General features: G+C 45.6%; 1 protein-coding gene across 9 annotated transcripts in view; it reads right to left on the bottom strand.

Annotated features, from left to right (window-relative positions):
• The window catches only part of CACNA1G (calcium voltage-gated channel subunit alpha1 G), a 146,753-nt gene that overhangs the window by 65,893 nt on the left and 67,709 nt on the right, over window positions 1-13,151 (bottom strand). For 6 of the 9 annotated variants that reach the window (XM_030534552.1, XM_030534560.1, XM_030534561.1 and 3 more), the window contains 5 exons: window positions 12,906-12,974; window positions 11,885-11,911; window positions 9,761-9,854; window positions 8,520-8,704; window positions 7,872-8,303 (listed from right to left, as the gene is read on the bottom strand). In XM_030534552.1, the coding sequence (XP_030390412.1) occupies window positions 7,872-8,303; window positions 8,520-8,704; window positions 9,761-9,854; window positions 11,885-11,911; window positions 12,906-12,974 (807 nt within the window). The remainder of the gene's footprint in view (window positions 1-7,871; window positions 8,304-8,519; window positions 8,705-9,760; window positions 9,855-11,884; window positions 11,912-12,905; window positions 12,975-13,151) is intronic. The other 3 variants (XM_030534554.1, XM_030534559.1, XM_030534558.1) reach the window with 2 other exon arrangements.

The following is a 13,151-nucleotide window of genomic DNA, read 5'->3' as shown; positions in this document are numbered from 1 at the left end:
TCTTCCTCTAACAAACTAGAATTTCAGACTTTGGATATTGCCTTTAGTTGAAAATCCACTACATTCTCAAGGTAAACGTTTACTGGATCATCATTTATAATCAATCAATTAACAGTTGGATTTATACATCCATTATTATCCCAATTGCTGGGCAATACACCAGTATTTATAGCTTTACTGAACTACCTCAAACTTCTTATTGTTTGAGCTGTAGTTGATATCGCCATATGGGATCAAATTGTACACACCCACTGCTTGCAAACCTACTGATGCCAATACAGTTGCATGGGGTGAAAGCAGAAGCAGAATTTTTCACACTGCATGCAGAGGATCCATCCAGCACCTCCAAGCACCAAAAGGACAATCAAATGGCACATAGGGTGTCAGTGAATTGTAAGACTCAAGTTTTCATCATAGGTCTGATGTAAAAATGATGATCACTCAGGCCGGTGCAAGGAAGTTTCGTGCCCTAGGCGAAACTTCCACCTTGCACCCCCCCCCCAGCTAACCCCCTCCCCCTGCGGCAGCTAACTCAGCCCCCCCACCGGGAAGCCCCCTCCCCTGTTACTGCGGGCAGCCCTCCCCAGGCGCCCCCCCCCAGCTCACCTCCACTCCACCTCCTTGCCTGAGGGGACTTTTAGGCGCCCTAGGCCACAGCCTAGTTTGCCTAAATGGTTGCACCGGCCCTGTGATCACTTTCAAGGTTACAGTCTTGCCTTCACATGACAAATAACTTGAAACAATTTGCCCTGACTAAATAATCCATCTATCCCTTGATTTCCCGTATCCTGATTGTATACTCTCCCCCCACCCCCCCAACTCCATCATTTTAATTCTGGATAATGCCACCACATAGATCAAAAGCCCAAGAAGTTGATAGGAATTATTCGATTGACTTTAATGGGCTTTGGATCAAGCCCAATGGAGCTTTTTATCCACAAAGAAGATCAATGTCTTTATCCTCATTTGTAAAATAGGCACAGAGAGGTGCAGGGCCTTGCTTGTGGTCACGCAGCAGTGTAGTGGCTGAACCTGTGATACTTGATTTCCAAGTCCGGTGCCCTACCCAATAGACTGCTGGTCAAAACAGGCACCTTGGGAGTGCATAAAATGAGAGAGTTTAAGCACAAGCCTGCGCATTCCCGCTAGGAGCTGAGCAATTAGCAGTTTGAGCTGGCTTGGACTGTAAAAACTAGAGCTGTCAGGGTAATTGAGTGGAATGGGTGAAACGCTTTCTGTGCTTCTATGCACGCAGCCAGGAGTCTCATTAGCAACTGGTAATAGCTAGTACAGTGTCCGTTTTAATGAAAATGCTTGGTGACAAACTGAAACCTTTGGAAAACGAAAGCCACCTTATGAAGTTCTAGATAGAACCCTGATAGCTACCCCAGCCCTTGAGCATGGTGCAAGAGCTGTGACTTGGTCCAGCTAATTTTGTATGCTGGGTGGGTTCCAAAAGGATCTATTATTCAAAGCATTTCTGGTATTTATCTTGAGGATTTGAAGTGAATGGGAATGCGTCAGCAGCACAGAATGCCTCTTTGTGTTCCTTTTGTCCAGTTTTAATGCCAAAGATATTTTGGGTTTTGTCTAATTGTTGCAGCCAGTAGTTCAAAGGCTACATCAGATAACAAAAGGGAAAAGTGAACTTCCATCCTGTCCCTCTATTCAACATGTATGGAAAAGGCTTGGGATATGGATCCATCAGTCATTTCTGAAGCTTTGGCTTCCTTATACAAGGCCAAGTTCTGGTCTCTGTTATAGCCATGTAAATCTGGAGTCACAGGAGTTACTCCAGATTTACACCAGTGTAACAGAGCACAGTTTGGCCCATGATCATCTGAGCCACATCCAAATCTCTGTGAAATAAAAAAAATGAGTATTTCCAGCCGAACCCCATCAAATGCTTTCTCTGCAAAGTCCAGATACACAGCATTGCTTACAATCAGCCTGATTGCTGCTGGAGTTTGCATTATGTTCAAAGAGATATAGCAATTATGTTATTTAAATCACATCTATTTGTTCATAAGACACACCTGGCCAGGATGAATAAAGATGTGGGAGAACAAGAAGAAAAAACAACAACCCTTTAATTCAGTTGCTCCTTTAGACAGAATGTTATGGGCGTGATCTTGCTGGCCTATTGAAGCTAACTAAACTCCCTTTGTGCTCAATGCTCTACCCAGCTGACAAAGAGAGACATGCCCCAGGGGTCTATCCAGTGGACAAAACACATGCATAACTCCCACTGATATTAACCAGTGTTATGTTCAAACATCAAAGGGGGAATAGAGAACCCTTTAGAGACTACATTAATGAGATCTATTGAAAAATAGTTTCCTGGTTAGGAATTTTGGATATTATTAATGTGCTTCTGAGGGCAGAAGGGAAGAATGCTGACATTAAAAGATGACTGATATACGTCTTGGAGTCATAAAGAGACATTGATCTATAAATTTTTTATTATAGGGAAAAAAATCTGCTAATAAACCATCCATGCTTAACAAGTCAATAGAATGCAAACTAGAAGATGCATTATGAATCTCAGGACTGGATTATTTCATTCCAAACAGTGAGCGGGGGAAGATTGAGATAATAAAACATATGATTCCCTGATTGTTGATCTGCTTGTTACAAAACTAGTGCAAAGCAGATGAAAAAGCACAAAGAGAATTCTTCTCACTTTGCAGATGGGGGGTTGTGTTTGAAGAGTCTTTTGGTTTGAGACTAGGTAGCTTCCCCTCTTTCTGCTCCTATTTCTCACAAGCTTGGTTCTACATTACAATGGACCTTTTGCAGAATGTGGAAATTCCATTCTGAGTGAGAGAGAGAGAGAAACAAAAAACTGGACCAGCATATATAAACATCAAAGATCTCAGGTCAGAGTCTGATTGCAGTTACACCCTTTACAAATCCAGATTTGTATTGGGCCATTATTTCAGTGGAGTTCCTCCAGATTTACACCTGTGCAACCCAGAGCAGAATTTTGTCCCTTGATTTTATTGTGTGAAGAAGAGTTAATGGGCCTGATCCTGGTCTCACTTACACCAGTGTTCGTTGGGTGGGAATTCACTGACGTCAATAGAGTGACACCAATGTAAAGTGGGCCTGGGGAGATCAGAACCTGGCCCTTGTTCTGGTTTTTAGTTCAGTGCAGAAAACATCAAGTACATCCAATAAGAACAGCTTTTGGGGTGTCACTCCATAAAGGCACATTTAGTCCTCTAGGATCACATTGATCTAAATAAGAGTCCAGCTTGATTATTTTCTTTGGAAAAAACTTGACATTTCCTCTTGTTCTACCCAGGTTAAATTGGGGGCAAAGAGCCCAAAAAATGGCATGAGGAAATCAGAGCAGGAAGCTCAAAATACCGAGGGAACGAATTCTTCAATCTACACAATATTTTCTAGTAACCACTGTTTCATTATTTGTTAGAAAAAGGGAGAAAACTCTTGGTATCTGTGGAAGAATTCAGGAGAACCTTCACAATGAGGACAAGCCAAGAAACACGAACCTTATTTTACCATAATATAGCACTTTCCATCTCAAAAGTGCACCAAGTGGTTTACAAACTGTTACCAACAGAACCATTGAAACACTGAGAGGACACTGGTCTAGCAAACAATCCACTTCATAGCACAGCAGAATAAAATAGGAATGGGAAGTTTGGCAAAGGAAACTAGAGCAAACCCAGATCTTAGAGCATTACTACAGGGACTTCAGTCTGTTTACAGTAAATATTTATACTGTGTCCATGGAAAGCGGAGAAGACTACAGTCTTTAAAAATCTTAGCTTAACGATGCAGTATATAATCTGACTCAGAAATTCATTCCAAGATTGCAGTCAGTTACCAACTTACTAGCTGCAGGATGCAAACTACGAGATACTGCACACAGTATGTTCTCATGCACCACTTACGTGTTTGGTTCAGGTAAGCGGGAAAGAAATCTGGGAGGATAAAAAGTCTCCAGCTAGCAATAAGATCATGATCTATTGATAATTTTAATAATGATTCTTCTGAGAATAATTACAGGCCCTTTTCTTAGAAATTCCATCTCAAGGGTGACCAAAGTGGTCTGCAGCACTTCTAGGAGGTTAAGAACCAGGTTAAAGCAATCAGTTAAAATTATAGCCTGAGAGTCCACATCTGAGACAGGGTGGAATAAGTATATTTTTAAAAAGGAGATTTGTGGCTAGGCAACTATATCTTGGTCAAAAGAGCCTCTGTTTCTCGTCAGTATGTACTTCGCAATTATGGTCGTCTTTAGCATCCATTAACATTCTCAAAGTTTCATTATCATTCTCCAATACCAATGAAATGTACTAAGATATTTCCTCAGCCTGCTGCTTTCATAGTCTCAGTATTGCCCCAGCTGCTTCTTCAATAATTACTGTTCGCAGGCACTTGCCCAGACAAACACTACGATGGAGAATGATGCCTATTTCAGACCCAAGCTGGTTGCTCATTGCATCTTAAATGCTCACTAAGGTAGACTAGCCAGTGTTTGTGCTGTGCTGCATTTTCCAGGCCCAGTCCATTTACAACTGACAATTTACAGCATTTCAGATGCCTGCCTTTTTCTGTCCAAATATGGATGGCTAACACCCACTTATCTCCTTTCTGGGACAGTAAGAGGAGTCACTGCCCAATCTATTGGGGTTGCTGGTCTAAGCAGACTAAGGGCTTGTCCACACTTAAAACACTGCAGCTGCGTTGCTGTAGCACTTCAGTGAAGACAGTAGCTACACCGACGAGATGGTGTCTCCTGTCAGAGAAGGTAATCCACCTCCGCAAGAGGTGGTAGCTAGATCAATGGGAGAATTCTCCTGTCAACCTAGCGCTGTCTACACCAGGGCTTACACTGGTTGAACTGCCTCGTTCAGGGGGGTGGATTTTTAACACTCCACAGCAACGTAGCTATGCCGACCTAATTTTCTAGAGTAGACAGGCCTAACACACACCACAAACCAAGAAGCTCCCCCCACAAACCTGGCTTCCTCCTGGTTCAGCAATTAATCCCACACAGTCTTGTGCGTTCAAGTGACCTAACCATCAAATAAAGAAAACAAATTCCCTTATTGGCAAGATGTCCCCACAGCCCCAGTCCTCTCCTTGCCAGGGGAGTGAAGGAGAAAGAAGGCCAGGGCCTTTCCCCAACCTCCAGTCCTCTCCTCCTTCCAAGAAGCATTCCACCCTATAAGAAACCTCCAGCTTTTCACGATTCCTAGTTCACAAGGCACAGCAGTCAGCAACACTGTCCATCTGCCCAGTGGGCTATAGCTCCTCACTCCTAGCCTGATGCAGTCCCTACAGGCTGCACTTTTCTTTCCAGGAGAATGAACGAGGTTTAAGCCTTTTCTTGTTCAGCATGGGTTGGAGTACACCCCCCACACCATAGTCCCCAGTCCTGCTCCCATCAAACTGAAAGGGAGTTGGACTGGTGGGTCTTTCATGGTCATCAGTCTGTGACAAGAACATGGAGACCATTATCCTAAAGATCATCAGATTTTGCTGCTGTAGCGTCAATTGCTATCTGCCTAGAGTTTGATTTTAGCTAGTTGTCAAGCCGTCCATCTGAGAGCTAGGGCAGGCTCATGACTCAGAATAAGCCTAGACCCTTGGGTGAGCTGTATACATTTTTAGACTCTCCCTTTATTAGCAATTTGCTGTCACATATTATTGTCTCATCCTGTTTGTAACTCTCTGGATAGGGAGCGAAATTCTCCTGCTGTATCTTATGGAAGATGTTTCAAGGTCTTGTTAGCCTATGCAACGTCCCCATGCAGGTTTTGCTAACATAACAGAAAAAGGTCAGGGATGAATGAGAGAAAGATCTCAATAAAATGAGATGTTCGTGTCACATTTATGCTTGTACACACAGGGAGATAAAGTTCCAGGAGACCTCCAGGAGCTGAGATACATGGGGAAGATGGTCTGCAGGTTTTTATTTGATAAGTCACATTCTATGTTCCTTATTGCCTGGAGGCCAAGTTTGGTGTTAACCTCCCCCATGATTTCCCTTAAAGGGGCTGGACAGGGTGGATGACAGCTCTCAGTTTGGTTCCTTGTATTTAGACGCATCTCTAGTGCGGTTGCAGTGACTCTAACGCTGAAACTGCTCTGGCATTTACACAAATTGGGCACAGCGTCACATTGCAAATTACACACATTTGAGAGCACAGATCCACAGAAAATGTAAAAACGGGAAATGCCTCTTAACCACCTCGCATCTCTAATCAGTGCAAAATTACAGCTGATTTTCTCCCCCTGCTATGCTTTTAGCGAACATTTTCTAAATGACACTTCTCAGACCTCTGAAAGAGATACATATTGGACTAATGGCTCTTCATTATACCCAGGTCTCCTCCCCTGTCCCATCCCGACCTGCATCCCATGCGCCTACACAGACTAGCCAAGTATTACTCAGAAAATGCTCAGATAACCAGGCTATGTCCACTGCATGACTAATATCACTTGAAAAACCGAAGTAGAAACCAAATGACACAGTCTTGCAAACACAGCCGCACATCTCAGATGGACCACATCAGCCCTCTCTCCTGTATGTTGCCATTTATGGTTCTGCAGAGAAAGCATGTGAGATCTGAGGTTCTCATTGCTCCAACATGAAACCAGAGGGAAATGGGTGGTTTCACTGAGTTTGCTTTAAGATTTTGGCACTCATCCTAACTCAAAACTGAAAGCAAAAGTTGGGATGGCGGGGGAAGGCAGGGGGTAGAAAGGTGTGAACGACATCAAAGAAAAGCTTTGCATGATCCCCTACAAAGTACATCTAAAGCGCTAAGAACAGAACGGGCACCATGCTCAGGTCCAAGAGCTAAGGTGGTCTGGGGCTCCTTTCAAAGACATTTACTAGTGCCTCCTGCTGCAAAGCCTAAGTCTCATTTTATAACCTTCACCCTCCCCCACACCCCCAACGCCACCTGCTGCAAATTGATAGGCCATGGGGGCTCAGTCTCTTTGAGGGACACAGGTTATGCATCTAGAATCAGCTCCTGTGTCTGTGCAGGCTGATAATGGGTGGAGGTTTCTTGTGAAACAGGAGGAGTGGAAAATGTGTGATCCAGCCAGGGCTGCAGTGAAGCCTACGTGGAGAAATCTCCAGGGGAGGGAACATAGGCGCCGACTCTGTGGGTGCTCTGGGGCTGGAGTGCCCACTGGAAAAAAAAGTGGGTGCTCAGCACCTACCGGCAGCCCCATCGATCAGCTCCTCCACCTCCCCTCCATTGCCTCCGGCCCGCCGGTGGTCAGCTGTTCAGCAGCATGCAGGAGGCACTGAGGGTGAGGAGGCAGAACGGGGCAGGAAGAGGTGGGGCAGAGCAGGGGTGGGAAAAGGCAGGGGCAGGGGTTTGGGGGAAAGGGGTGGAGTGGGGGCGCAGTCTGGGGCAGAATGGGGGTCGAGCACCTCCCCAGGAACTCAGAAAGTCGGTGCCTCCGGGAGGGACTATGGCTTGTCCATATGTAATGCACAGGGCACACCCACGGTGCTAAATAACACAGTGCTAAATCAATAATAGCGAAGACGTAAGAGGAGCCCATCCTTATTCCCCAGAGGGCTCAATATTACCCCACAGATACCCCAAGATTACTTCAGTTTGAAGCACAACCCCACAGCACTTGGCAGTGCAGCATTAAACATCACAGTAGCATTTAACCTGTCCCAGATGAGGTGGGCTTCATAACCCCCTGTGGCTTTTACGTGTGATTTACATGGTGTTCTTAAGTCTGCTGCTAGAGCGCAGGAGAGACGGCTCGGCGCTCACAGTGTTGTTCTGCTAAGGGAACGGGTGTCAGTTAAGCACAGGAAAGCCAAGAAGCTGCAGCAGCCACCGACTGTTGCTTTGTCTTACCAGGTTGCCTTCATCATCACCATCGTCGTCATCCAAAGGGAGCTGCTGTAACAAGACTCCTGGGGAGGATTTCCCATTGCAGTCTTGATGCTCTGATGCAGCGGTCCGGCTGCTGTGCATGCTGCTGGTTCGATACAGGGAAGGCACCTGCAAGGTATCTTGGAGATCGAACGAGCCTTTAGTTTCCAGCGACGCCATGCGGTGAGGTAAAGAGCCATTAACGCTTCCAGCGCAGCTGGACCTTTCCTCATCTGAGCTTTCCCCTTCCTCTGAACTCTCCTTCCCATTCCCAGACAAGAGGGACTTGCGCTCCCCACTCTGGCTCCGGCGTTTCAGGCTGGGAGCCCGTCCCAGGCTATTCCAGCTTGACCGGCGACTATTCCAGCTGCTGGCTGCACTCCAAGGGCTGTGGGGGGAGCTCTGTATGCTGGACTGAGGAAGGGACAAGAACATGGAAAGAGTCAACCCAGCATCACTGCCACCATCTCATGCTTGTTCCCAATAGGCAGGCCTAGAGATACCAAGGCAGCGAGCACAGTATAAACACTTAGACTGACAAACAGCCCGCCCACACAGCTGGAAACAGCCGCACAAACCAAACAGAAACAAAGCAGCCACAAAGTGTGATCAAGAAGATGAGCTGCATACTGGTGATTTGAGTTCATAGGCATTGGGATCCATGGAGACACTGCTGGCCCTGCGAGAGTCATAGCCCCGAGCTGCATCTCCGAACATGGCACTTTTTGGCATTGGCATTGGGGTGGCAGCTGTGTGGATGATCAGAGGCGGGGTCAGACTCTTCTTCAGCTCTGGGAGGTCGCTCAGTACCATCACTGGAAGAAACAAGGAGTTTTTAAGATACTGCAGCTCTAGGAACATGCAATATCCCATCATTCTCCATCACCCTTCAGGTTGCAACCAAAATCAGGGTGACAGAGGATGTGATGGCCCTAAAGGAGCCAGCTCTAATCAGAACATGGGGAGGTCATGGGGCCAATAACATCATTTCACGAAAAGGAGAGAACTCTTCCATTATTGGGACAAAGGAGATTTTTAATGAGAGAGTGGGTGGTTGGGTTTTTGTTTTAAAACCAGAAATTGCATGGCATGGGGACTCAAATAAACCTGTTTTAAAGATCAGCAGCCAAGAACAGACATTGGTTTGTCATCTGCTGCTTCAGGAGCACCAGCAATCTGCCAACCATGCCTCCCCCAAATTCCCCCTTCCATTAATTTCTTTCATCTCCTCCCAAGCTTTGCTTCCCACAGTGTCCCACCCTCTCTTCCTGTAAGCTCTTTCCCTACTTCCTCTCCCTATGCTCTTCTTTCCCAGTTCTCTTCCCTTTCTGTACTCCTTTCTCCACGTTCTGTCAACAGAAGTCCTACAGCACTGCCGAGTGTGCTCTGTGGCCCCATACTCTCCTTCTTATCCCCTGAGCTTCAACTCCCCCAGTTTCTCCTTTTCCTACCTCCCCAAATCTTCTACTTTGTGGACAATAAATATGTCTCCCCGCAAAGTTCACCCTGACCATTCCCTGTGCCTGCTCTCCAAGTATTAGTGCATCACAGCTCTGCTGCCTGTCAGAGTGGTAATTACAGGCAGCAGCTCCCTGCTGTTTCCTTCCCCAGCTATAAACCCCATATCAATAGTATATGGGCTGGTTCTTGGGCTTTACCGGGAGATAGTGGACTAACACCATTACATATCTTTGCCTTTAGGTCATGATCCATGACTCATTTAAAATCAGTTATACCTTGATAGAGTCTGCAATGGCCTGAGATACTGCTTAAACACTCCCCCCCAGAAGGCCTTTCCTCTTTTGGACACATTGTGTCTCCTATCAAGTGAAGTCACCCTAGGAGGACTGATTTCCAGCATGGTTACTTACAGGCTGGGTTTGACAAGTTTTTCTTAAGTCCACCCTCTTCTTCCAGGCTATGAGGGAAAAGATCTCCCTCAGAATCAGACTTAGAAGCATCTCCCTAGAGCAAAACAGAGCAGCTTAGCAACCAGGATAATTGGCTATGGGTAGTATGGAAATACCTTCTGAACAATGGGCCCCCATCTCCAAAAACCACACCTACTGACCCATTGAAATTTGTACCACAATAGCACATCACCTTCCACACAATGAGGCATGCACATATTTATACCACATACTGTTAACTATACTCCCAAAGGGCAGAGCTACTGTATAGACTCAAAGAGCAGCCAAGTGCTGGGGTCAGAAGACAACCACTTGACCTCCTATGTTGGAGTTGTACACCGGGCAGATATGAGGGAAAGAACATAAACCTGATGAACGTTCTTTGGATGAAAAACTGACTCTCTTTGTCCTTGACCATTAATATGGGACTGGGGATTAGAACTGTTGACACACAAGCACTGAATACAGCTCTTTCCACTGAAGCTTAAATGAAATAATCCAAACTTCAGCAAGTGGCATAAACACTTGACTGTAGGTTTCAGCAGATAACTGGGGTCTGTCTCTGAAAAGTTACATACAGTGCCACAAGAGCACTTGGTATGTGATAGAACAGCTCCCAAAGGGAGACAACCCAATAACAGCTAATTGGGCTTCCCTAAGGTGCCCATTTCACCCAATACTAAGCGGTAACACTGTCCTATTTATTTAGGGGAGTTGCATCCTGCTGTACAATTTAGAATGCCAGGAGTTGATGAGGGGTTTTCCCCTTTTGATCTTGGTCTGTCATCAGAAACATATCCAGAAAACCAACTCGAGTCCCCCTTGAATGGCGTGAAATAATTTACCATTGCTCATCGCTTCCATTGTTTATTGTGCTCTGTCAATGCCTAGCTCAGGCGTTGCTGACATCTGACATAGACTGAATCAAGGCCTTCCCAGCCCAGCCCTTTTTGATTCTGTCCATTGGCACTGAGGAAAAATACTTAGGGTGTGGTATAATCACAATACATCAGCCAGGGATGGAGCTTGCCAGAATTATTCCCACCTGAAGGGGGTTGATTTACTACTGAAACCATAATTCTGGCAAAATGGTCCCCTCTCTTACTGTGATGTATATGGGGAGGGGAAATGCAATGACAAGACAGAAGCCAAGCAGAATCTTACTTTAGCTATAGGAGAATCTAAGTGCACAAAAGAACCCAACACCTACAGTAAGCTGCACCACTAGCCCTAGTCCACCCTAATGAAGTTTGGTGCTTGGGTACATGTTTGATTTTAAAAACCAGAACAGGCTCCAGCTAGGAGGGAAGTGCTAGAGTGGCAGACTGAAGGAAATGACATTCAATACAAGACCCAGACCTGTACTCCTTACTCAGGCAAAGCCCACCTAGAAACTCAATGGGAGTTTTGCTTGACTAAAGAGTCCAGGGTCGGGCCCACATTTTCGAAGAAAAACACCCTTTCTTTGGTTCAGCCAAATAGTTACGTTTTCTCCAATCACACTGTGGACTCTCTCAGAGAAGTCTCATCACGAAAATAGAGAGCGTGAAAGGAAGTCCTTGCCTTTTAAATTTCTTCCTGTCCTGCAGGATCATCCTGTTACTTGAGGAAACTCACGCTGCAGGGCCGGCAGTATTTTAAAGGGCGAGGACTGCCACTTTCAAGAAGGAATATTAAATTAACATTGGCTTGAATTTAGTTTAATTTTTAAATTCTCTGTCTCTTTGCTGGAATGTGGACTTCAAATATTCTCTCCTAGAAAGCCTGCCACTTCATTTCTCCTTAATGGGTTGTTAAAAACTAAGAAGCAATGCAAATAGGTTTCATTACTTAATTTGTGTTCCTCAAACATTCTGTCACCAACAAGGGGTGCACTCTTGGGTGCAGTAAGAGATGCACATTAAAAGAAGGAGCAGGACCACATGGGGATTGAAAAATTCCATCTCCACAGCACCAAACCCCATGTCTTTGAAGCAGCCTACTGTAGCTGTAACAGAACATACCATCACACCCTTTAGTACAGTGTGTGACATATTAAGTGCGGCTGCACGCAAGCATCTCACTGCAGGGCCTCATGGTCATTACCTGTTCTTTTGCTCCAGGTTTGCCTTTCTGGATGGAAAAGGGTTTATGAGAGAACATGGAATTAAAATCCCGTTGAAATATGAGAGTATGTTGAGGTGGACCATATGGCACAGTGGCTAAATTAGCATGTACAAAAGAGGGCAGAATGTACCTGAACACGATAGAAAGTGCCTTTATGCTAAAGTAAAAGCCAGAGGTTGCAGGACAGAACAGAAAAGGGGCAAAAGAGAAAAAGGAAAGACGCATGAGAAGGGAAGGGTTGGGTGGGTAAAGGGCAAGGAAGGCAAGGTTTGGTTAGTGCTTGTTTTCATAGCTTCATAAATTGTAAGGCCAGAAGGGTCCATTATGATCATCTAACCTGACCTACTGCATAACACAGGCGAGAGAATGTCACCCAGTGATTCCAGCATCCAGTCCATAACACCTGGTGGAACTAGAGCATTTCTTCCATCAGTGACTACTGCAGCTTCCTCCATGTTAATATTGACTTCTCCAGAGCACAGCGCTCTGACACACAAGTGTCCACAGACAGCCTTGATTCTAGGTCCTTTCAGTCTTTGGCAGTTCTCTCCACTCTGCCACATGCAGCTAGAGGGGTTGGGGCACATGTGCATGAGGGGGATGAGGTTTTGTCCAGAAGCAGGGAGCAGCGTGTGTGATCAGGGAGCTGTTTGACAAGCATGCCTGGGAAACAGCATCATCCATACCTCAGATTTACAAGGGGTGGGGGGCAAGGTTTAAAAGAGGCATTTGTAAGCTCTCCTGAGTGGGACGAGTTGATTCCTGTACAGAAAAGACACAGGAAGCCAGAACAGTTTCAGGTGAGACTGGGGAGTCTGCGTTGACCTCTATGACTCCACAAAGAAGGAAGAGACTTAAAATCAAGGCTCACTTGACAATGACGACAAAAGGAACAACAGCTACTACAATGAGAACAGTGTCACGGTGTGTGACCAGTCACCACAGAGAGAGACAACGACCAGACGGCATTTGGGTGGGTTCATGCTGAGTTCTTACGTACCACCGCCGAGTCGACAGGCAGCTGAATACAGCTTAACTGCCCACTCGCGTCTTCTCGCTTGGTGATTTCCTGAAGTAAAGATGGGGGAAGAGGAGGGGGGGGTTTTGATTTTTTACAATTTTGGCATCAAAATTGAGAGTGGATCATAAAAGGAGAGAGAGAAAGAGAAATACAAGGAAGCAAAGTAAAAAGAAAAAAGGGTAGAGAAGGGTAATGTATACCCATCATTGGCAATTTCATACCAAG

Source organism: Gopherus evgoodei, chromosome 15 (genome assembly GCF_007399415.2).
Source record: "Gopherus evgoodei ecotype Sinaloan lineage chromosome 15, rGopEvg1_v1.p, whole genome shotgun sequence".
In the NCBI taxonomy this organism is placed as follows: Eukaryota; Metazoa; Chordata; order Testudines; family Testudinidae; genus Gopherus; species Gopherus evgoodei.
Note: the sequence above shows the minus strand (reverse complement) of the source record. Positions and strands in the feature narration are given on the sequence as shown.